The 25,878-nt window shown below is 37.2% G+C and overlaps 1 protein-coding gene across 12 annotated transcripts in view; it reads left to right on the forward strand.

The window, feature by feature from the left end:
* The window catches only part of Agbl3 (AGBL carboxypeptidase 3), a 78,900-nt gene that overhangs the window by 44,498 nt on the left and 8,524 nt on the right, over positions 1-25,878 (forward strand). For 2 of the 12 annotated variants that reach the window (XM_075953879.1, XM_075953880.1), the window contains 8 exons: positions 3,597-3,663; positions 5,171-5,251; positions 6,948-7,005; positions 7,542-7,595; positions 8,729-8,800; positions 11,552-11,597; positions 12,986-13,179; positions 20,590-20,818. In XM_075953879.1, the coding sequence (XP_075809994.1) occupies positions 3,597-3,663; positions 5,171-5,251; positions 6,948-7,005; positions 7,542-7,595; positions 8,729-8,800; positions 11,552-11,597; positions 12,986-13,179; positions 20,590-20,818 (801 nt within the window). Of the gene's footprint in view, positions 1-822; positions 992-3,596; positions 3,664-5,170; positions 5,252-6,947; positions 7,006-7,541; positions 7,596-8,728; positions 8,801-11,551; positions 11,598-12,985; positions 13,180-17,802; positions 17,872-20,589; positions 20,819-25,878 lie in introns of those variants that run through there. The other 10 variants (XM_075953885.1, XM_075953881.1, XM_075953882.1 and 7 more) reach the window with 10 other exon arrangements.

Here is a 25,878-nt window from a genome sequence, read left to right on the forward strand (position 1 = left end):
AGATGAGTCTTAGCTGCATTTCTTATCACCCACAGCAAAGGCTGCACAGCTGCTGCCACAGCCTCCTTACCGTCCTGTCCCATGCATGCTACTTTATTTGTGAAATTGAAAGGAAAATTTATTGCAGGCTTGAAAACAACTCCTATATTAGTGACTTTCCTATAAAACTGTAGCTACACAATGCATTGTGTCTATCATATTAAACAGACTTTAGACGGAAATATAGAAACCATGAACTAACAACGATGATGACTTGCAAAGGGTGAGCTTTAACAAAGGAAGCACAAATGGGTGGGTGTGAATTGCATGCATTGCGTGAACCTTAGGCAGTAGGAATCAGCATTTTTATGTGAACCTGAGACACTAGGAATCAGTATTTTGTCATAAAGCAGTATCACATACTATAAAAGTGCATAGTGTCAAAGGAACATTGCCAGCATTCAAAATCATCTGCGTCAGCTAGGCAGTAATAATACTCTACAGCAGGGGTTCTGAACCTGTGGGTCGCAACCCCTTTGGGGTCACATATCTGTTATCCTGAATATCAGATGTTTACATTGTAATCCATAACAGTAGCAAAATTACACTTATGAAGTAGCAACAAAATAATTTTGAGATTGGGAGTGGAGTCACTACAACATGAGAAATTGTATTAAAGGGTCACAGCATTAAGAAGGCTGTACGTACAGCATGTCTCTCTATTGTCTGTCCATCCCTGAATACACTGGTAGAAAGTTTGAAATGAAAAAGAAAAGAAAGGAGCTCCCTTTATTTCCTCTGTTTAAAATCCAACAGAAAACAAACATCAGTTCTGTTTTACAGTAACATCTTCAAAGTACATCATTTGTACAGAAGGACTAAGACCCAAACTCTGTTTCCAGAGATCCAAGCACAAGTGAGAGCACGTCCCTCACACGGCTTTCCGATGACACTCAGGAGGAACCACTTCGTAATCACTGGCACTGAGCAAAGTTGCAGGATCCTTCGCCAGGTACTTGAGGAAATCTTGAAACTCTGAGAGACTGCAGCATGCTGAAATTCTCATAGATGGCCCTGACGCACCCATGTCCCAGCTGCATGGAGCGACACATTTACTGAGACCATTTGCCTGGGGATCGAGTCTCAGGCCTCCACGAGCCATGGGGTCAGCTTTCAGGACTCTTTAGCTTCAGCCCTGTCCATAAACGTTTCTTGGTTCTCAGCAGTAGGATCCCCCCAGGCCCCCTTCCCGGAGGCTGTGGTGTCTCACTGCTACTGTCATCATCTCCATTTCCTGGAGTTTCCTGCCTGTTCCTTTTTGTTGTTTTTCTGTTGCAGGCCAGGAGCAGCCTCTCTCCTCTTGCCCTCTGCTTCCTTGTTCCTGATTGATTGACCTTTAACGTTCTCGCTGTTTCTGCAAATTGGTGTCCACAGAGTTAGCTGCTCTGCTTTCTGGAACCCGTTTATCCCACTCCATCTGTTCCAACCACTGTGGTGTATGAAATATTGCCCTTGTTTGTCCTTTTGGTCCTTTACACACTTTGCTTCCTAGACAAGTGGTCCGTGAAAGCACAGTCTGCTTGGGTGCCGTTTATAAATGATTCACCACCTGCTCCTTCTCCCACCACCCCCAATTACCACCACCTACTCTCTACCACATGCTACTTTCAAAGGCTGCAATTAGAACCATATAGTCCATCAGCCATTTGGGGGTATAGATCCCCTTCATCAGGGAGACATGTCACTCCATACCATTAGGAAGAAAATGGTCACTGTGATTGCTCCATTTTCAGATGTCTCAGCCTTGATTGTGTATCTTTCAGTCATGTAACTTCCACTCCAACATGGAGGTATATTATCTTAACATGTAGAAAATGTAGCCACATTAGAATTGCCCCTGTAGATTCTCTAACCCTAGACAGATCAACCACAGTTGTATGAACCATCATAGGGGTCATGAAACTACTACACCAGCTCATCTTTGTGTTTTAGGTTTAAACCAAATAAATTGAAAATAAGTCCACATAGTATTTAAACCGCTTTATTTATAATTGCCCAAACTGGAAGCAATCAGATGTCCTCTAATAGATGAATGAATTTTATATAAAAATTGTGTCCGTATAATTTTTATTCAATGATAAAAATAAGTGAGTTGCTGAACCATGAAACAGTATGACAGAACAGAAATCTAAGTCCATATTGCAACCACATACAATGGGTTTCATCTTGATGACTACAATACTAAAACAAGCATGGTCAAGAAATAATAACTGAGAAAGATTTGTTACCTGTAGCAGATAAGGAGAGCAAACAGCAATGCCTTCCTCAAAGACAGTGTAGGAATTTTACTTAGAAAGCCTACAGATATTAGTATAAGAAAGCACGGGGGGGGGGGGCTCTTTCCTGAGCTTGCTCAGTTAAGGAGTAGATTCTTGAACATGCTCAGTTTTAAGTCATGCTTCATGAAAGAAAAAAGGCAGCCACATTGATGCATTCGTGGCCCAGGATCATAGATTTGAAATTGTAAAAATGGCAGACAGGAACACTTCGGGACATGCTCAATTTGCATCCTAAAGGAAAAGACACTTTAGTGGTAAATCAGGATAGAAGTCTACCCCTACAGCGCCTGCCTCGGTGTTGGTAACAGTATTGGTAAATGAAAAAAGTCTGAAAAGGCTGTGTAATCTCAACTACATGACAATGGGCAAGACAAAACTAGTGGGGGGAAGGTCAGTGGTTGTCCACAGTTCCCTGGAAACAGAATCATGGGTAGATTTTTGAGACAATGAAATTGTGTTTGATGCTGTAGCGGTGAAAGATACATGTCTTTATAAGTTTGTCAAAGTTTACAGAATATATGTTGAGTCAGCTAGTAGACAATAGATTTCCTGTCCATTGTAAGAAATTACCGTGTAGCACAAGAAGCCAATAGCAGAGAAAACTGTGCAGCAGAGAGCTGTGAAATATCTATTCTGCATTTCTGTAAACCTAAAACTTCTTAAAAAGTAAAGATTTATTGATTAACAATAATATATAAGAAATACAACCCAGAAGTATTTCCTTTCATGAGTTGTTGCTCAAACAAATAAAGTTTATTTATTAATACTTTGTATTAAGTGATCATAATTAGAAATAGATTTATGTTTGACCTTTTGTTTCTTGAGGTACTATACTTTGGGTGGCCCTTAGTTGTCTTTAAGCAAGATAGAAATATAACGATATAAAATTAATTTTAAGAGCTAATGATACCCATAAGAGTTAGAGAATTCCACAGATATATCGCTTGTTTGTTTATTAACAAGGAATACTGAGCCTCACTGTGTGCCAGGTGCTATTCTCACCCTAACAGCACAGTAATGAACCAGACAGAAAAAATAAACCGTGCTCTCCTGGGGCTTACCTTCCAACTGCATATTCCCAAACATCTATAGTTTCTGTCATTCAGAAAATAAAAATACCATTTCTAAGTTGTATGGAACCACCTAATGATAAATAACTTTTGTAAATATCATTCTCTTTAGAATTGGAATTGTCTATTCAAATAAAATAATGAAGTAAAAGCAATGTTGAAATTTTAAATTCTGAAAACTGTAATTATTATTATTTTCCTTTTCTAGTAGTCGAGGCTCTGACAGTTCAGAGTCTAATGAGACTCCGACCTATCTTCTCAAGCTGACCTCTCAGGTATGATTTAAAAGTTTGCTTCAGTATGGATATGTTAAGCAGGTACACTGATTTGTTATTACTAACAACCAGGAAAAGGTCTGTGCATCTATCATTATTGTGCAGTAATAATTGTTTTTCTGATTATATACATATCTTTAAGTCATAGAAGTTTTATTCCAACCCCCTTACTTCATAGATGCCAGGAAGTGAATTAATTCTCAAATTCCACACCACTTGTTAATGCCACGTGAGGTACACTAACATACATCATCTGGTTATTGACCCAATATTCATTTATTTAATTACACATATTGTTAACATTGTGCTCACACTATGAACCAGGCATAGCCTAGGTGCTGGGAACAGAGCAGTGAAAACAATGAGTCAGAAATTCTTTCCTTTGCTTCCATATGTGCTAGTAGGGAGAGCGACACACGAAATAGGGAAACATACGGTTCAATAGATGAGGGTAGGTGCCTGAAGATTCAATAGACGATGCTAGATGCCTAAAGAGTCAATACATGAGGGTAGATGCCTGAAGATTCAGTAGATGACGGTAGGTGCCTGAAGATTCAATAGACGAGGGTAGATGCCTAAAGAGAGAGAGTTCATATGAAGATCACAGTTTGCATTGGCTTACTGAAGAAAGAGGATACTTAAGTGAGGGAATAAGCTCCTTTTCACTGTGTGACAAACAACTTCAAAACCTTAGTAATTTACAGTAAGCCTTTATTTTCGTATACCATATTCACTAACAACCCATTAGCCACAGTAAGTCATATCGCCAGCCAGACTCAACATTCAACAGAATGGAAAGGTATGTTCTACTTACCTTGAGAGGCTCTACAGCCTTCCACAGCGAAAACTGGGGATGCATAATCCTATTAAGGAGGACAAAACATTTGGAAGCAGTGGTTTAGCATTCCACAGTTTACCTCTAGGTTACAGTTATTAACTTCCTGTCCAAAGGCTAAAATTACTAGTATTTGTTCCCTTTCTGAAACACCCAGAATCTCATCTGGGTATGGTTATCAGTCCTCCATCAAGTCCTACACCAGGCCTGGACCAAAACCTATAAAATAAGGCAAGTTATCTGCCCCTCTTGTGTACACCCATAATACTGGAACAGAAGTTGGGACATTATAATAGACATCCCATTAAAAATAAAGAATGGATAGTATATAACAGACATAGAACCAAAACAATTCTGAGTTTGCATGCATGTGTGCTAGGGACCAAAGCCAAGTCTTTGGGCATTCTAGGCAAGAAGCACAAATTTTTACTGTTCAGATATGGAGTAATCTTCTCTCCTGGGGATTAGAAAACATTTCTAAAACCCAATTACCTTTTAATAGACTCTTCTGTTTGCTTTGCATGCATCTAGGGTGCACAGTAGCAGTGGGAGGAAAGGGGTCATTACTCCATCTTCTAGGAAGTGAGTCTCAAAATGCCTGTATTTAGACACTTAAAATGACTGACTTTGATATATTCATTAAATACTAATTTAAAATACTCTTTTATGTAGGGGAAAAACAAGAAAAAGAATCTGAAAACAAAGAGGGAAAGAAATGCCACCTTAGCAAAGAGCCGGAATTACGCAAGAGAGGTAAATCATGATTACTGTAATGATGTAAAATGTTTTAAATATGAATACAAGAGAATAGCAAGTTATGTGTTCTCATTTTTCCTCAGAAAAAACTGAATAGAACTTTGATCATATTATTTGCTATTTACAAAATCTCAAAAGATCCTTGACAGGTGAGAGACAGGTCTTGCTAAGGCGACATGTTCGAATTTCATTTGTATTTACTTTATTTTAAAAATATTTGAGAAAGCTTACAGAATGAATACATGATATTTAAAAAGACATTTAAAAGCAAGGAAACCTAAGAAAATATGAAGGAATGAAAATAGATGGCGCAAGAGATGGGCATCTAAATGACAGCCGAGATCTCAGCAAATCTCTTCACTGGCAAACTGGCAAACACTGCTTAACAAAGAAAGAAGAACAGCCATTAAAAGTCTAAGATTATACATAAAAAATAAGGTTAAAATAAAAATAACTATTTAAAATATCCTCATGTTCATTGAAAATAGCAAGTCTGAGAATCCAAACTGTCCTTGTTCCACTCTCAGCTCAGTTAAACAGAAATGCTACCGCAAAATAGTACAGCCAAGAAAACAGGTGACACCTTTCCCCACGGTTAACAGAGATATATTCCCAGGAGGAGCAAGGCATTGGTAATCTAGCCTCCAACTACCTATTTATGAGGCTAAGTTCAGGGTGAGTGCAGAGAAAAGGACAAAGAATCCTACTCCAACCCAAGTGTTTGGCTAGAGGTTTCATCCTAGGTTCTGCCCCATGAATAAGTGAGCCCTGGTCATTCTTGCCTTATAAAGTATGGATTCAGGTCCTGGAGACCTATGACTGTGATAGCCAGGCTCCAATCAGAAGGGCATCATAGTCACCAGAGCCAGGCCATACAACAAAAAGCATCCTAGTCTCTTCCCAGAGAATTGACTTCATTTGCAACAGATGAAGAAAGCTTCCCTACTGGCTAAAGTTCTATCATTCTCTTTTCCATAAAAACAAACAAACAAACAAACAAACAGGGATATAACTGTGTCACTATGCATTAACCCTATTTCATAGTCTAATGGTTACTGAATTATATGCACTAGATGATGGCAAAAATGCTTTTCATTTATCTTTCCCTCCTCAGACCTTTTAGAAAATTCTTTATAATATTAGGCAAAGAAACAAAAGCTTGAAAATGTTTAAAATGTTTTCATTCACAATGATCTGTACATTAGTCAAGGTTCACAGTCAAAAGTTCAGTGTGCATCTCTTTTAGTCCAGAATGTCAGGTTTGTGTTTCCTCTCAAAAGAGAAAGCAGTATACTTGCAGTTTCCTTTGTTTTAGAGTTTTTTACAAAGCTCAAGAAAATATTCTTTACCTATTGTATATAGACATAGTTCTGAAATTTGTTGATACATTTTCACACAAATGTGTATATTTTCATCTATTTCGTACTCTCAACTTCTAATTTAAATAATTCTAATTTAACATTTTTATCTTTGTCAAGATATATGAGTGCTGTATGAGGAAAAAATCTCTCTTTAGTAATAAACAAAAATACTGATTTTTTCCTGCTATTTATTAATGAAAGAAAAATAAAATAAAAATAAATAAGAAATGTTTGTTGAAAACCCTTCCTTCATATTATAATCAAATAAGAAGCATACCGCAGTTTCATGTGTATAATATATCATCCTACTTTCTGATTCTCTGTTCCATTAGGTTTATGGTAAAGAGCATTTGCTCCAAAGACACGAAGAATCAAATTCTGATGTGAAAGGTAAACTTCTGTTTTACCTTCTCACAAACAATTTATTCAGCAACACTCATTTTATGCCATAACTTTGAGGTTGGCGCTTGGTGCCAAACATTCTTTTTTTAATTTTTATTTACATTTTTTGTTGTTGTTTTCTTTCAAGACAGAATTTCTCTGTAGCTTTAGAGCCTGTTCTGGAACTCTCTCTGTAGACCAGACGGGCCTCGAACTCAGAGATCCGCGCCTACCTCTGCCTCCCGAGTGCTGGCATTAAAGGTGTGCTCCACCACTGCCCTGCGCCAAAGGTTCTAAGATGTGTATGATGGCTCAGCTGGCAAAGGTGCTTGCCACACATGCCTGGCAACCTAAGTATGATCCCTAAGACCCACATAAAATTGGAAGGCAAAAGCCAATTCCACAGAATTGTCCTCTGCACTCCACATGTTCTCAGTGGCATGTGCTCTGTCACACAAACACTTCATGTATGCACACATGACACAATAGTGATTAGTAAATAAATATGTTTTAAAGAAATATATGATACCAGTTCTTCCTTTCAGGAGCTCATCTTCTAACCAGGGAAGAAAAGCAAGTAAGCAAGCTCTGTGTTGCAGGTACAATGCCCGTAGTGAGAGCCGTGTCCCCAGGGACCAGTGACAGGAGTAGTCAGTGACCCTGAACAGCAGAGAGCCCACATATTTGAGGCACATTCTTCGGGTTGTGGACAGTTGCTCTCAAAGAGAATATAGGGATGTCATGTTCTTTAGACTGTCTACTCCTGTCATTTCCTAATTTAATAGAGTACGATCCCAGGAAAGAAATTAAATCTGCAGCATTCATTTGTTTGTGCTGCAAGGTGCTGTCTGATGTGTGTCTTTAATAAATATATAAGTATATAGATATGTACATTACATAAACAAAAATAATTATTTAATTTTATGTATGTGTGCGCTAATTTATTATACATTTATACCACCATTATCTCCCCAAAAGGAGTTGAGGTAACCTAATTAAAATGTATACATACATGTGTGCATAAATTCATTCAGTCTGTGAAATAGGAAACTAAACATTGAAAGATAAAAACCTTACCACGAACAGGGGAGGTTAGATAAGATTAATTTCACTAGATTTAAACTAGTCTCTCTTTCTGATAGTGATCGCTAAGGAATTCAGTGATTTTTTTAATATAACTTTTGTTTAAAATGTCAGAAATCAAAAATAAACACAAAAGGGGCTAGGAACAAAGCTCCATCGTATAACATGTTTGTTGCTTAAGCGTGAGTTCCTGAGTTTGGACTCTCAGAACCCATATAAATCAGACACAGGAGCACACAACTGTAGTTACAATATACCGAGGGTAAGATAGGAGAAGTGTACGGGAGAATCTCCATAAGCTTGTACGCCAGATACCTTGGCACTTGGCACATGCAGAAACAAACAAGAGACCCTGAGGTAGTCCCCTGACCTCCACACATATGTTATGGCATGCACATGCCCACATTCATGTGCACACACACAAATTTTTTAAAAGATAAACTCCTAGAGAAGGAATTGTTTCCCCAGAGGTATAAATACTTGAAATACAACAAAATTTATATTTGAAGATATTATATGTTAATTTCATTGAGTTCAACTACTATTCACACATTATTTGAACTTTTTATTTTGAAAGAAGATACAAAATATTAATGAACTGTCAATAATCCATCATTCCTTTTGCTATGATCCTTACCGTCTTCTCTAGATCCAAGGCCAACTGTACCGGATGTTTATGTGGCTCATTGTTTCAGAAGACCATTGCCTAATCAACGCTTGGGTAAGCAAAGAGGGCTCAGAAACGTGTGAGCACCTATAATCTGAACATGTGCAATAATAATCTTTATCTAATCAAGATCTACATATTTTAAAGAATAAGATGTTATCTTAAAAACAGATTGCCAACCAGTAGTTCACCTTAACAGAAACTTAGGAGCTTGATTTTTTTTTTTACTTCTTTCTGGCTCTAGAAATGCTTAGAAAAAAACAGCAGAAATTGGTTATACATGAGTTTGTTTTTAATTTTGTATTTACCTCCTTCTCTCTCTCTCTCTCTCTCTCTCTCTCTCTCTCTCTCTCTCTCTCTCTCTCTCTCCTCTCTCTCTCTCTCTCTCTCTCTCTCTCTCTCTCTCTCTCTCACACACACACACACACACAAACACTCCCTTTCCTACATTCGTGTCTTTTTTTGTTTTGTGGCTAAGTTTAACTGGAACTGACTTTGCGGCCATAGATTCACAAGTGACTGTTGGAGCTGGGTTGGATTGGCAGTGGGTACACAACTGAAGGCAATGACTCCCTTCTCCCAGAAGCTACCAGGCAACACAAAGGGGTAGGGCTCAATGAGCCCCTCCCTATGCATGACTAGTTATGGACATGAATCTGTTTCTTAGAGTTTTATACTACCAGAAAGAGAACAGAATGTTTTACCTCATTGTATCTAATATTTGCACTTACACTCATCAAATCCTAAGGCAGAGATAAACTTTGAGAGTACTCTAGTCTGAGCCCTAATTCATTAGTCCGAATCCATCAGGCTGATACAACTTTTGACCACAAGTTGTTTATTAAATTGCAATACAGTTCATTCTGTTGCTAAAGAGCTTCAGCAATGAAGCAACTATTGCGAAAGAGCTTTCAGTTAAGGAAATTGAAAAGATAATGAGTACCATCCCATCCCAATGCCTGCCTGACCTAATCTTCTCTCTCTCAAGAAGGCTAAGGGACTATGTTGTTTCACTGACAATTAAAGGACATATCTAACTATTTAGGAAGACAGATATCTAAAAATAGGGCCCAGGTGGACATGGTGGGCCACTGAGGGCAGAAGTGAGATCCCCAGTAGCTGGCTTGAGTAGACGAATCAGGAAGGTCTGGGTTCAGATAAGAGACCTCATCTCCAAATATGGGAATACGACAATCAAGGAAGACACAGGACATCAGTCTTTCACACAGGCACACACACACACACACACACACGCACGCACACGCACGCACACACACACGCGCGCACACACACACACACACACGCACACACACACGCACACACGCACACACACACGCACACACATGCACACGCACACGCACACATGGTACAACATGAAGAAACTAATTTGAGATTAAGTGTCAAGGAAAATAAACTAGAGTAAAATTGATTTGGACACTTAAAATGTACTAGGGAGACAGAGCTACTCTCACATACATCCACAGTTAAGTCTTGAACCCTGTTCAAACACAAGGACCGCAGATGAAGCTGAGCTTAGGGCCTGGCATACTTCAGATTCCTAAAACACAGTTTATTAAGTTCTACTAACTTTGCACAATAGACCCCTCCCCACAAACTACCCAGAGAATGCTACATACAATATACTTTTTACAAGGCAATTTAACTTAGCCAGAACAAATCATTTCAAATCCCTCATGCAGCTTAAAACTATATATGCAGCCATAATTTTGTAAACCTCAGAGCACTTACTCTGGGCTACTAAACTATGTCCCAGGTGGCCATCCTCACTTTAAATTGAATAAATCATTTGTCCTCACATTTGGTGTGCCTTCACTTTACCTGTTAAGTTGACAGAGGCATCCTCAAGGAAAGGAAGTAAAAACATGTAGGTAGACTAAGTTTCATGAGTCTGGGATTAGACAAAAAAGAATTAAGTCATTTGAAAATATTTTCACCTTCCTCCAAACAATGCCGGTCAAAATAATAGATGATGATCTCATTTGCATGTTAATTGAGGGATATGCAGATCTCGTATATGGAGATTTTGAGGCTAGTCTAAACTACATAAGACCATACCTTTAAAAAGAGTTGACGTCTATATCAGAGGAAAGAAATATTATAAAGTATATTTCATCACTATATCCTGATTAACTTGTTCTTCTGTTAATTATGAGTGCCACTGTTAACTAATTCTATTATTATTTTTGCTTAAATAATAAAATATATATAATTGCAAGGAAGATAATATATAGTAATATAGAATATAGGCCCCAACTTTTATTTTAAAATATTTTCATAATAGTTATTTGATATACATATCTAATACATCTGTATCCTAGATCAACTCTCTAAAATGTTGATCACATCAGTGTATATGTAAATGTCCTTCACAAGTTTGGGGTTGTTTTATTTTGACTTTTGGTGATGGTGGTTGTTTCTTCTTCCTTTTCCTTCTTCTTCTTCAACTTCCTTTTTGTTTGGGTCTTCAGAGCCTCTCACATGCTAGGCAAGACCTCTGCCACTGAGCTATACTCCCAGCCCATAGATTACTTTCCAATTGGTAATTAATATATAGATATTATTTTTCTATTTATTCTTCTTTTAGAACAGTTTTATTAAAAGGCTCAGTAGAGGAAAATGTGCTCATATATTTCATGTACATGAACAAAACATTATTAAACTAAAGCTGAACTAAATTACCTAGCCATTAAGTGTACATAAGTAATTACTAAGAAAATAAGAAAAATTAACATCTGTTGATCTTAAAATGTAACTAGATATCGTATGCTATATTATCCTTTTTAGTGAAGATTCCTGGACATAGCTTTTATGCCCGAAAAACGCACCCAAGGTTGGTGAACTATTCTTGATTTCTCCTAAACATATTACTCTTTTTCTTCTATTTAGAATGTTTTGATTTTGAATTAAAGCAACAGATAAGGTTACTCTTTTAAAAAAAATTGTTGATCAAGCATTTTTTTTAAGATTCTACCTGTCTAGTTCACTCTAAAATGTAAGAGCACTCACAGATGCAGTTTTGAAGGGTTCTGAGACAATTTCAATATCCCCACATTTTAAAGTCTTAGCTAAATGTTTATGATTGAATTATCTGGCTTCTCATTCTAAAAATAAAACTTTCTGGCAAATTCATTATCACTGTAGAATGCATACACAGCAAGCATGTGTTTTACTACTGTCTCATAGTTTATGGGCCATCGGTCACACAGAGATAAAACTAGTGTCTATGGAAAAGGCACAGAAAGGGAAGTCACAGATTACATTGACCAGCTTCGAATCTCTAGTCACTATTATATCTCTATTACCTTTGGCCAATTTTTCTGTCCATAGGAATAATGATATCAACCACTGTCTGGACGGTGACTTAGACAATCACAGATAAGCCTCTGAGAATTCACTGAATTTGCACAACTATGTAATTTTATTACAAAAGGTACAAGAGGCTTTCTCTTCCTTGCTTGGCTTCTTTCTCAAGAACCTGATTTCTGTTCAACAATAGAAAAGGTTCTGTTTGAGTGTGTACTCTCTTATTCCAAAAGCCTAGAGAACTGGTTACATAAGTGATAATATGACAGGCATCGTTAGACATAACTATACTTGGACCTAGAATTAAGAATTTTAAGATAAGATATTCTATTGAAAGAAATCAAATGATAAATATCAAGATAAGAAACAATGGGAAGTCCGGCAGTGGTGGCACGCACCTTTAATCCCAGCACTCGGGAGGCAGAGGCAGGTGAGTTCAAGGTCAGTCTGATTTACAAGAGCTAGTTTCAGGACAACTAGGACTGCTACACAGGGAAACGCTGTCTTAAAAAAAAGAAAAAAAAGAAAAGATGGGACCGAAGAAAGGTCTCAGTGGTTAAAAGCATTTATTGTCTTCTAGAGGACCTATACAGCTGACATGTAATACACATAAATTCATGCAGACACAAACACATACACATAAATTAAAATATATCTTTACAAAGAGAACAGGAAAAGCACTGGAATTAGAAGACAGGATTGTTAGATTTGATGCTGCCTCTTATTGCCTGTATGATCATAAGAAAATTGCTTAATCTTTATCCCCCTGTGGGACTAGTACTAGTTATCCAGCCTATATCACAGGCTGGTGAGAGCTCAGAGATTACATACTAAGGAATAAAATGCAAATAGAAAAACTGCATTACTCTTGTGTAAGTAGTTGACATTGAGATTATAGTACTTAATTTCTTTCAGCTCCCAACATGTGAATCAGAGTCTTATCAAAGACCAACGGACATGTATTTTAGAAACTTGTAAGGGCCCAGTCCAGGAAGCAGTTCAGTCCAAAGGAATCGACATGTATGAGAGTTGTTTCAAAGTGGCATCCTTGAAGTGTCCTGTGAGCAAACAAACTTCAAATTGGATTGAGAAGACAAAAATACCAACAGGTTTCTAAAATTATTGTTTAATACTTTAATAATACACAAAGATTCTTTATATTATGTCATCATAATAAATCTCATCCAATCCTAATTATGGGAACTACATTAGTAAACAGAGAATTCATAACCATTGCCCTCTTGTGTCTGGAAAGTACTTACCTGGAGAATTGTCTGTATTCTGTCAATCATGTTTTAAATAAATGCTGATTGGCCAGGCAGGAAGTATAGATGGGTAAACTAGACAGGAAGTAGAACAGGAGAATTCTGGGAAGGAGGAATCCCATTCCTCCCCAGTCCTGCCCAGACCACAGAAGAAGCAAGATATAATCTGCCTGGCTGAGAAAGGTACCGAGCCATGTGGCTAATGTAGATAAGAACAATGGGTTAATATAAGCTACAAGAACTAATAAGAAGCCTGAGCTAACGGGCCAATCAGTTTATAACTTATGTAGACCTGTGTGTGATTTTCTTTGAGACTTGCCGGCTGTGGAGTACCAGGCAGGACAGAAACCCCAACAAGCCAGCCCACATGTTACACTTACCTTATTTTATATCTGAATGAGCACATTTAAAAATTCTTTGGTTTAATATAGCCTTGAAAAAATTAACTGCATCCTTCAAAATAGCTCTAATATCACTATCCTACAACCAAGGAACTTTGTCTTAATGCTATGACCATCTTCTGGTAGTTTCTGCTTCCCAGGCATGGGGTTTTTCAGTTGCAAACAACCTTTAACTTTGTGTCTCTAAAGTGGCTCCAAAACAATTGAAAACCTCTGTAGGCCATAATACTGTCTAGAGATATGCCCAAGAACTACCCCTTACAGAAGCCCAAAGAACACTGGTCCAATTCTCATTCATCGAAGTAACAAATGTAGGGTTAAGTTGTAGAGGTAAAACTAAAGTCAACTTCAACTTCATTCTACTTAATGAATCTAAAAGTCATGCTAAATAAAAAAAAAAACAGACATAGGCTGGGCAGTGGTGGCACACACCTTTAACCCCAGCACTTGGGAGGCAAAAGCAGGTGGATCTCAGTGAGTTGGGGGTGAGACTGGTGTACAAAGCAAGTTCCAGGACAGTTATAACTGTTATACAAAGAAACCCTGTCTCAAAAAATAAAAAAGATAGAAAGAAAGAAAGAAAGAAAGAAAGAAAGAAAGAAAGAAGAAAGAAGTCTAACATAAAATAGAAAATGCTGTATGATTGCATTTATATGAAAGCAACATTTACTGGAGAGAAAAAGAAACAAATACAGTTCCCTAGAGTAGGAGCTATATGGAAAACTGGATATACCATAAGAATCCATTTAGGGATGATCTTTCCTATATTCTGATTGTAGTGATGATTTCACAAGTCTTTTTTTTTTCACTTGTATTGTTTTATTTTTTTTGTTTTTTTAAATAATATAAGTATCTTGATCAGAGGTAGAAATGTATAGTGCAATATGATAAGTATATCCTAAAATTGTATCAAGTCTTGACAACTGTTGGAATGCCATGGTCTTGGATCAGTACAACCAGCTTAACGGAAGTATTATCTAGTGAAACAGGAAAGACTAGGGATGGAGCTGCAATCTTGTCTAGACACACTACATTGGAAGTGTCTCTTAGTTGTTGAAGTTGAGCTACCAAATAGACTGCTGATTGTTAGCATCAGAAAAGAGAATTGAACGTAGGATACATTTGGGAATTTTGAAAACATAGACCATGGTTTAAAGCATGCTCTGAAAGGCATTTATAAGGAAGTGAGCATGCATTATAGACAGAAAAGAACAAAGGACCAAATCTCCAAGACATCCTTCCGTGATGGGTCCAAAAAAGAATAGGAACTGAAACAGAAGTCTCTGAGATAGGAGGTAGTATACAAGGAAAACCCATAGGAGAGAAATGCAGAGAATATGTAGTCCTGGAAGCCAAGCAAGAAAGTGTCTTGTTGTCTGAGGTTTTTGTCCTGCCCAGTTCCCACAACCGTTAAGTCCCAAAAAATCACACAGAAGTCTACGTTAGTTATAAAACCGATTGGCCATTAGCTCAGGCTTCTTATTAACTCTTATAACCTATATTAGCCCATTATTCTTGTCTATGTTAGTCACATGACTCAGTACCTTATTCAGCAATGCAGTCATATCTTGCTTCTTCTGGGGCAGGGCCAAGACTGCAGAAAAAGCTCCCCTCTTCCCAGAATTCTCCTGTTCTTATTGACCCATCTCTACTTCCTGTCTGGTTGTCCCACCTATACTTCCTGCCTGACTACTGGCCAATTAGCGTTTATTTAAAACATAATTGACAGACTATAGACAATTGTCCCACACCAGTGTCAAGTAGGAAAGAATGGTCAGCTTGAGTCTGAGACTTCTGATTGGTGAGTTGAAATGGACTGACTTGAATTTTATAACATTGGATGTTCTGGGGATCTTGATTGGAGAAATTTTGGTAGAATGCTAGAGGTACCAATACAACTGAAGGATGCCTAGGGATGGGAGAGAAAAGCTGGAGGCTTTCTACAAAGCCTGAAGACCTGGGATCAACTGCCTAGAACTCACCTAGAGACAAAGGAAAAACAACTCCACAAAATTTCCTCTGCTCCCAACATGTGCATGGCCCTCTCCACACACACCGTACATATAATAAACATTTTGATGTAATTTAGAAACTGAAATAATTGTTTTCAACCTTATCTAGATTTTAACTAAGATTCTCTTCTCTCCATACTACTTTATTTTATAAACAAGTATCCTATTGAGACCTGATGACATTAAAATAAAAGTTATGTTTCCCCTCTTCTCAAAATATGTCTGTTTCAACAGGAGCTAGCACCCTTTCCTTTTCTACTCTGCATTCCCTTTAAAGTACCATGTCTTCATCTTCGCTCTTCTGTCCTTTCCCGTTATTGAACTTACCAAGAAGAAAATATGTGGATTATATAAGGTCCAGTCAGACTCTAGTTCTGGAACTGTTTGTGTTTGCTGATGAGAGATAGTACAAAAATGAGTTTTGCCTGCCAAAGCAGAGTGGAGAAGTAAATCCATAACAAATACTGCCAACATTTTTATGTCTAAGTATTCTTTTCTTTGGGCTTAACTAACACAAATGCCATACTCCTACATTGCCTACTCTTCTGCTTATCCATTATGGAAATAAGTCATGGCACCCGGCAGTCATTTCCTTTCGGGATGTTTCACTCCCACAGATTTTCTGCTTACACTCCATAACTACTTTTCCTAATATCACTGATATATCTTAAGTATTGATGAGGTCTAAGCAACAAAAGGAAAACAAATTGCAGCTGAACAATGGGTTAAAGAAAGAGTTTCTTGCTCTGTTCTCTCTCCATTGGGGAATATTTATGTTTTTAAAAAGAAGTCCACACAGTTAAACCACATCAGATAAACTATGTCGAAAAGATCACTGCTTTCTGCACTTTAAGGGTTTCTGAATTGTTCTTAAGCCAATGCATCTCACTTGGAAAGATTACAGACCTTTGTTTTGATAAAGAACTACTGCAGAGAAATCTCCAGATGCAGGTTCAGAAAAACAGAATCTGTAACAATTACCTTCAAATAAAATGACTTCTATGCTATAGCATGTTTATAACATAAAAAAAAGAAGTCCACAAAAATATGCCCACAAATGCCTTAATATCCATGCCTTAATCCCTCACACCTATGAATTAAAGAACATTTGAAGACTGTTTTGGGGGTTCTTTTATTTTCTATTAATAGTCGTGTTGCTTTTTCTTAAGAAAGACTTTTTTTTAGCTGAGCAGTGGTGTCACCCACCTTTAATTCCAGCATTTGGGAGGCAGGGACAGATGGATCTCTGTAAGTTCAAGGATAGATAGCACTGTTTCATAGAGAAACCCTGTCTTGGAAAACCAAAAAAAAAAAAAAAAGAAAAGAAAAAGGAAAAAAGAAGAAAGAAAGGAAGGAAGGAAAGAAAGATTTTCTAAACCATCCAGTGGGAGTTCCATCTGATTCATCTACACTATATGTAACAGAGATGTCATCAAGTTTGTAATTTATGGAAATACATAATTCTACTATTTTCTTTTGGTAGGGTTTCTTTCTTCTTCATCTTCTCTCTGAGAGGCTATTCAATGCCTGTAGTCACATTATATGGCACTAGAAGTCATAATCTAGGCATGTAAACATAAGCAGAGCTGAGCAGATAGGGAACCTATGCTGACCCAATTCCAAATTTAAGGAGTATAATTTTAATTCCAGCTCTTGTAACCACATGTAAATCTCTAGCACATTCCATTCATTCTTTATTGCTTAATTCCCTGCACAACAACTGTGATAGCTATTCTTGGTTGTCAGCTTTACTATATCTGGAATGAACTTGGCAATCAAGGTCTTTAGCATAAGCTATCATTGGTGTTTTTGATCTTAGCCATTCTGACAGGTGTAAGATGGTATCTCAGAGTTGTTTTGATTTGCATTTCCCTGATGGCTAAGAATGTTGAACATTTCCTTAAGTATCTTTTGGCCATTTGAGATTCTTCTCAATTCAGGAGATACCATTAATTTATTGTTGCTCTCAGTGTCTGTGCTACTGGTTTTATATTTAGGAAGTGGTCTCCTGTGCCCATGCATTAAAGACTACTTTCCACTTTCTCTTCTCTCAGGTTCAGTGTGGTCAGATTTAAATTGAGGTCTTTAATCCATTAAGACTTGAGTTTGGTGCATGGCAATAGGTATGGATCTATTTTCATTCTTCTACATGTTGACATCCAGTTATGCCAGAACCATTTGTTGAAGATACTTTTTTCCATTGTATAATTTATCTTCTTTGTCAAAAATCAGGTGTTCATAGGTGTGTGGCTTAATATCTGGGGCTTCAATTCGATTCCACTATCCTCCTGCAAGTGTTGCTTATTCTCTGCCTCTCAACGTCTCTGCTCTCTTCTTCCCTGCATTCTTTCTGTCCTGAAAATCCTGCTTACTTATTGGCCATTTCGATTTTTATGAAACCAATCACAGTGACATATCTTTACACAGTGTAAAGGAATATTCCATAACAATTTACCTCCTAACTTGTCCCCACAACTCCCATTTCAATTTATTTATCCTATTCTTTTATGCTTCTGCCATGATTTCAAAAATGAAAATCAATTATATAACTTCCTTGAATAAAATTTTCAATGTTCTGAGCTATTCGATTTCAACCATATGCATTGATCATCTTGTAATCACAAAGCCTTCTTATTTCAGAGAAGCTGCTGAAAGTGTTATTGTTGCAAACAAAGCCTCTAGTTGTGAGCAACTTTATCACACGTGACATCTGTGCCATTCATTTTAAAACAAATCTGTGATTTTCTGAATGTGCCATGTTAGTCTACTATACAGATCAGGTCTTCTTAAACTTTCCATCCATGGCCCCTTCACCTGAAAAACTTTTACAACTCAAAAAATTATAGATAATAAATCAAAAATAGAATTTTGTTGATGCTTTAGCTTCTTTCTAGTCTTCACCCAGCATAATGAAATTAAGGATTATGTTTTCCATACTTAATTACCAGCTAATCAAAGTGCTAGGCACACAGTAGATATTCAGTGAGTGTTTGCTCAATACCTAGTAGTGGCTTCTAGAGTTACTGGATACCAGTTCATTTGTCAGGATTGACAGATACTGTTGTCATTATTTTTCAGATCCAGCTGGATGTATGAGTGTTTTAGTATTCTGTTTATTTTCCTTTTGGTAGTAGGAAGTTCTGTTTTAAAAAGGCACTTCATTGGAGAACTTTTCAAGCATAAAAGCAGAATACAGAATAATGAACTTGCAGGGCCCACCACCCTCTTTTATTAGCTTCCTGATTTTTTGTTTTATCTGTATTTCCACCACATTTTCCTAGAGTATTTTAAAGCAGACTCCACAAATTAAAATTTTGCCTGTAAATAATCTAGTATATATTTCAAACTGGATAATCACTTTAAGAAACAACAAAGCACAGTGTGTTTTCTTGACTTAGTTTTAATTGTGATTTACTTTTCCTTATGTTGTTAAATAACAATTTACATGTAAATGATCCTGCCCCTCTCTTTAAGATGCAAGACTAATAGTCAGCCTTCCTTCCGGGGGTTTTTCTTTGTTCTGTTCCTGAGTATGTTAATTTTATTTTAATTGTCATAAATTTTATGTAATATAAAATTTTCCCTCAATGATTTTTAAGGGTATAGGTCAGTCGTGTTAAGTTCTTTGGCATTATTCTGCAAACAATCTTTAAGACTTTTTAATCTTAAAATATGGAAACTATGCATATTAAACAGCTCCTTGCTTTTTCTTCTCTCAGCCCCTGGAAACTATTCTACGTATTGTACCTAGACATTCCCTATAAGTTAAGTTAAATATTTAGAAGACAGATATAGTATTTGTCTTTTGGGGACTACCTTCTTTTACCTAGCACCATGACTTCAAGATTTAACAATGTCAGTATTTCCATGCACTTAGACTGCTTTCACTTTGTAAATAACGCTGCCGTGGACGTGGGGGACAAATGTGTCTTTTATGCCATGCTCTCAATTCTTTTGGGGTTGATGGAATCCACTTGGAAATATGATAAATGTGTTTTTAGCTTTTTGTTTATACTGTTCTCCACATTAGCTGCACCATCTTACACTCCTCATCAACAGTGCACGTCTGTGTTCAAAGCCCTCCCATTAACACTTATGGTCTTATGGTGGCCTATGACAATGGTTCTCAACCTGTGGGCCACAGCCCTTTTGAGGGTGGTCAAATGACCTTTTCATAGGGGTCAGATATTCACATTATAATTCATAACAGTAGCAAAATTACAATTATTAAGTATCAATGAAATAATTTTTGGTTAGAGGGTCGCCACAGCATGAGGAACTGTATTAAAGGGTTATTGATAAGGAAGGTTGAGAAGCACTGACCTCTGAGGTTCTATATTGTCTAAATTCACACCACTACCTGATTTATAGCCTTCCTTTCATTCACTTGCTTTAGCCACTGATGTTGTCTTCGTGTCCTCAACATGCTGCCATATTCCCATCTTAGTAAGAGCTTTTGCTCTTGGCTGTCCTTTGTCCAAAATGTCTTTCCCATGGTATCTGTTTGGCTTAATCCATGACTCCTATGATACATCAGAGTCATGGATAGGCCTTCTTATTGAATATGTAAGTCAATCATCTTCTACCCTAGAATTCTCCATTTCCCTCCTTAGCCTTATTTTACCCTATAAACTTTATTACTTAACCTACTAGGTATTTTACTAGGTATTTACTTACTTATTGTTATCAACCATAAACTTTAGATAGCAAAGACTTACAGATAAAACCCCTTATGTGGAATTTGGCTTAATACAAAATTGCTGAATGAATATACTCATATGTATATTCACATGTGTATATATGTATATGTGTATGTATGTATATTTGTGGTTGCTTCCTAGAGTCACATCATGAACTGAAAAGCAAAGTAAAAAGATGTGCATCTTTCCAAAGCAAGAGGACTGGTATAAATTGGACAGATGATGAAAAAAGAATCTACAGAGATAAAAGAATAGCTCAGACCCAGGAAATACTACAGTATTTACTCCCTATCGTGGAATCCTCTAAAAGCATGAAATCTACTCAAATGAAAGACCTATTCACTTCAGGAGCCGACTTCCAGCAACATCAGTAAGTCAATGGCCTTCATCATGCTTACCTATTTATTGCTGGGAACAAACCCAGGACCTTGTTAGACTATGCAAATGTTCTACCTCCAAGCCACCCCCAAGCCTGTGCCTTACTATTTAATACAGTTTTATAAGTAAGTATAACTTGTTAGTTCAGTATCTTTAGAAACAAACATAGGCTTTAAAAGACAGCATCCACAACATCACAAAACCTAAGGCCATAATTATATACCAGGTATGTAAAGGATTAAGTTATCAGGCATTATTATCAGGTATTATTTGACCTATTATTCATATAAAATACTTTAGTTTGCATCTGTAAAGTAAGTATGCATAAATAAGATGTAACTATAGCATGAATTGATGATTTTCAGATATTTTAAAACTTTATACTTCTGAGGGAAGGCAGTAGGATTAAAATAATTTGTCTTGGCAACTTCAACTATTTGGTACTCTTTGGAAAACAATAATAAGATTATTTCTTTTAAAGATGGGAAACAGAACTTTTCTCCAAGGCACAAAGTAAAACTACATAAATAAAAGTAAAGATAATGAAATCTGAACATAATAAATATATTAGTAATATTGACAACATTTTATAAAATATTTCCTATGTGCTAGATATTTTTCTAAGTTATATACTTATGACCAGCATGGCCCTATATTTACAGTTTCCACATCCCTGGATATAACTAATCTAAGCCCTAAATATATTTCTAATCTGTTCTTGGTTGAATCTGCAGATGCAAAACCCCCAATACAGAGGTCACACTGAGTATCTTACATTTTACATATAACAAGATTAAGATGCAAAGACATTAAACAACTTTTTCAAAGTCACACAATAGGTAGAAGAATTTGGATTCAAATTGTTAAAATTGATTTCAAAGTCCAGAGTACATACCTACAAATTAACTGGAAAATTGCAGAGATTTTAATGGGAAATAGGCAAAGATTATAACCAAGCAATTTACAAAAGAATATCATGATCAGTGGCTGGAGAGATGGCTCAGTGGTTAAGAGCACTGGTTGCTCTTCCATAGGTCCTGAATTCAATTCCCAGCAGCCACATGGTAGCTCACAACCATCTATAGTGAGATCTGGTGCCCTCTTCTGGCCTTCAGGAATACATGCAGGCAGAACACTGTATACATAATAAATAAATGAATAAATAAATAAATAAATCTTGAAAGAAAAAAAAGAATAAAAATTAACTATGAAATATTCTGTAGTATTTCAGTATTGCAAGTGAATATTGTTATGATTCAGCCACAATATGGCTGACACTTCCCGGTTCCAGGGCCATGCATGTGCAGATAAGCCCTCAGGCATGAGCTCTTGAGCACATGCATGAGCTCCGTCATCTGCATATGATGCAACCACTCCATCCCCCTGCCCCCCTCCCTCTTTCTCTCCGTCCTCTCTCCCTCCCTCTGTCTCTGCACACTGATTCCCCAGGTCTGTACACCCCCTTCTCATAAACTCCTAAGCGGGTTTGTTGTGTGCTTCGTGTTTCCTTCTCACTCGCGCCAGGTAATTTCAAATATTAATTAATAAAAAATAACGCTCATAATATATGTGTGTAACATGAGCTTTATACCCACTTTATTTGGTGTGATTATGTGTCCATGTATGTATACATTATACACATTCAAATACAATGGAGAAGAAAAACTCTAGGAGCACATATCCTCAAAAGTGATTATTTCTGGATGGGTATTAGTGATGTTTATTCCCTTACTGTATGATCATCAAAACCAATATGATAGAAAATGGGCAGCAGGTGGCACTTTCTAGTGAAATGCTGTCACAGTCGTGATGGGAAAGACCCTACTTGACAGGCATTGAGCTTCATAATTAGGCAGCTAAAATATGAAAAAATAATGTGGACCTAGGCAGGCAAACAGAGTATAGAGTATAAACCAGCAAAATTATGAATTGGGTGCTAAAGAAACAGCTAAGTGACTAAGAGGTTACACTGCTCACGCAGAGGACCGAAATTTAGTTCTTAGCTCCCACATAGTGGCTCACAGTTGCCCCTAATCCAGCTCCAGTGTATTGAACACTTCCTTCTGGTCTCCACAGGCACATTCCCACACAGACATACATACATACATGTAATAAAAATTAGATCATTTTTAAAGGTTATAAATTAAGGCTGGAGAGATGGCTCACCGGTTTAGAGAGCTGGCTGCTCTTGCAGAGGAGCCACACACACTTGCCGGCACCCACATGGTAGCTCACAGGGATCTATAACTCCAGTTCCAGGGGCCTCACCCTCTTCAGGCCTCTGTGGGCACCTGCACACACATGCTGGGAAAGCACATGGCTGCAAACATAAACATGTAGAAAATATTTTTTGAAATTACAAATCAGGAAAACTAATTGTAAAATATAATAGATATTGGCGAAGAGCCTGAGAAATTGAGACTCCAGAGTAAGCAAAAGGTCTAGGCAATAATTTTCTAGTTGTTGTAATAAAAGAGTCCTTACACTTCAAATCTAGATTGCTCTCAGTGCAGACAGGGTGAGACTGAAGTGTGTACAAATAAAGAAACCAGTCTAAGAGAGACTGATTAAAAAGCACACAGCTATAATGATGATAAGAGGGAAGAAATGTAAGAAAATTCAAGGTGGTTTGTGGCAACAGAAAGAAAAGCAGTTATGCAGGAACTGGGGAGGAGAAATCCTCCAGGGCTTTCCACTTTAGCACCATTCTGTAGAAGGTGGCCACACCCCATCCTAGATTTGCAAAGATGCAAATTGTTTGTTCACAAATGTGAAAGAAGATTGGCACTGTGCTAATGGGTGGAGGTCACATAGTTTCTTATGACTATTGGAAGCCCTATTCTGCAGCAAAAACCCAGAAGGTTCTGCTATGGGTATACAAGGAGCAGTAACAATAGCACATTGTTTTGTGATTTGTTGTTGTTGTTGGTTGTGGGTTTTGTGTATGTTTTGTTTTGCTTTGTTTGTTGTTTCTTTGTTTTAGAGCTGTCTTTCAGGATGCCTTTTCTCTGTTCTATACATTCTTGGTTTGACTGGCACAGCAATATTCTACACTGTTACCTATAGGTACTGACTGATAGAGGGTAAAGGGAGAACAAGGGGTAAGCAAGAAACAAGAGCTCCCGTCGCTAACTGTGTTGGAAATGAGTGTGTGCATTTGAAGCAGAAGTACCGGGTGGAAGCTCTGACGCTGCATGTAATTACAGTCTCGGCATTGTGCTTGTCTCTTCTGGCCTGATCCACAGTGAACAGGGCCTGCATGGGTTACGATTGATACCAAGATGGTTTGTAGCCTTTAAATTTATATCTGGTCAAACTCTCATCAGAGTATGGATACTGACGAATAGTCCATGTTTGGTATTCCATTTAATATAGCAGTAAAAATCCCTGAGAAGCATTTTGTAAATCAGAATGTAACCAGACTTTTCACATCTTGATGAACCAGATCTGTCTCCCCTGTTCTTTCCATCAAAACCCTGGGGTGTTACAGTTAAGACAAAACCAAGACTACTCCAAAAGATGGTGAGTCACTGGGAATTTCAATCCTTGGACTCTTTTTTTTTTTTTAATCATACTGCTGTGTCAGCAACTGGAGTCCTTTTTTTTTCTAATATCCCTCCCTCTCCCCTTCTCCTTCTTGTTTTCCTCTATGGTCTCTCCAATGCCTCTCCTCTCTTTCTTCCTTCTTTTCCTCCTCTCTCCATCTTTTTTCTCTCTTTCTTCTCTGTTCTCTCCACACTATCTTTGCATCCTTTCTTCCCCACTAAGGTTTTCTGTTTTTAAAAATTTGTTCCAGGTGTGTTTGCTGAAGTATCTTCATCATGACTATCTTAAGATTGAGCTAGAAAATTCAAATTTCACAGACATCTTTGTATTTTGAAACTATCTTTTAATAATTAATTTTTAGATCTTCCTAGTTCTTTTTCTTGAAAATAATTTTTTATAAAGGTCATTCTGATCAGTTTCCTCTTCTCATCTTGAGCTTGATTTTCCCCACCCCCTTACCCATCCAACTCTTCAAATTCCCAGGTGTGGTCTTGCTTTATATATTTCCTTGATCAGTCTTGAACTTGTGGGTTCAAACAGTTCTTCTGTCTTGGCCACCCAAGTTTTGAAACTAAATATATATAATCGCACCCAGATGTTTAAATAAAACAATGAAAGAAATTAGCAAAATAGATTTTTAAGGCGTTGTTCACTGGCATGCAGTTCACACAAAATGCTTTCAAATATGACGGTGTCGGCAGGCTAAAAATAAAATGATGAAAGATGGCATATTATTGAAGCACTGACAAAACGAGGAGGGTAGATAAGGTAATTTTAGATAAAACAGATTTCAGGCAAGAATATCAGAGACAGAGAAGAGTTCTGTATAGTAGTTTTAAAACCCCTGTATACTAAGAACAAACAGCAACCTTAAATATATGCACAGTGCTAGCGAACTGACTGTAAAATATGTGAAGCCACAATGGAAGGGAGAACTGGACACACAGTTTATTCAATAGCCACATGGAGAATATGCAAAGATATGAAAGAGCTCAGAGTAAAAATAACTGGTAATTATAGAACACTCTGTCCAACAATAACTCAACATACTACTTTCCGAAGACACACCACACATAGGTCTTAAGACAAAACTCAACACATTTAAGCAATATAGACAATACAAAGTGCAATTCTCTGGTCACAGTAGAATTAAACTAGAAATAACAAAACAATAAAAGAAAAAAACACAAATACTTAAAAAAAACACTAAGCAACACACTTCTGAATGATTTGTGAGTTAGTGGTAAACTGAAAGGAAATAAAGCTATTATATTAAATTCATGAAAATGAAACTGCAATATAGCTAATCGGTGGAAATTTATAGAGTTAAACACATGCGGATAAAAGAGAAGGCCCAGTGAGACAGTCAGAGTGGGAGGCTGGCACATGATGAACAGGGAGAACTGACTCCTACGAGTTGTCTCCAGCCTGCACGTGCACGCGCGCGCGCGCACACACACACACACACACACACACACACACACGTTAGTAAAGGTAATTTAAAAT

The sequence above is a fragment of the Microtus pennsylvanicus genome, chromosome 19 (assembly GCF_037038515.1).
Source record: "Microtus pennsylvanicus isolate mMicPen1 chromosome 19, mMicPen1.hap1, whole genome shotgun sequence".
Taxonomy (NCBI): domain Eukaryota; kingdom Metazoa; phylum Chordata; class Mammalia; order Rodentia; family Cricetidae; genus Microtus; species Microtus pennsylvanicus.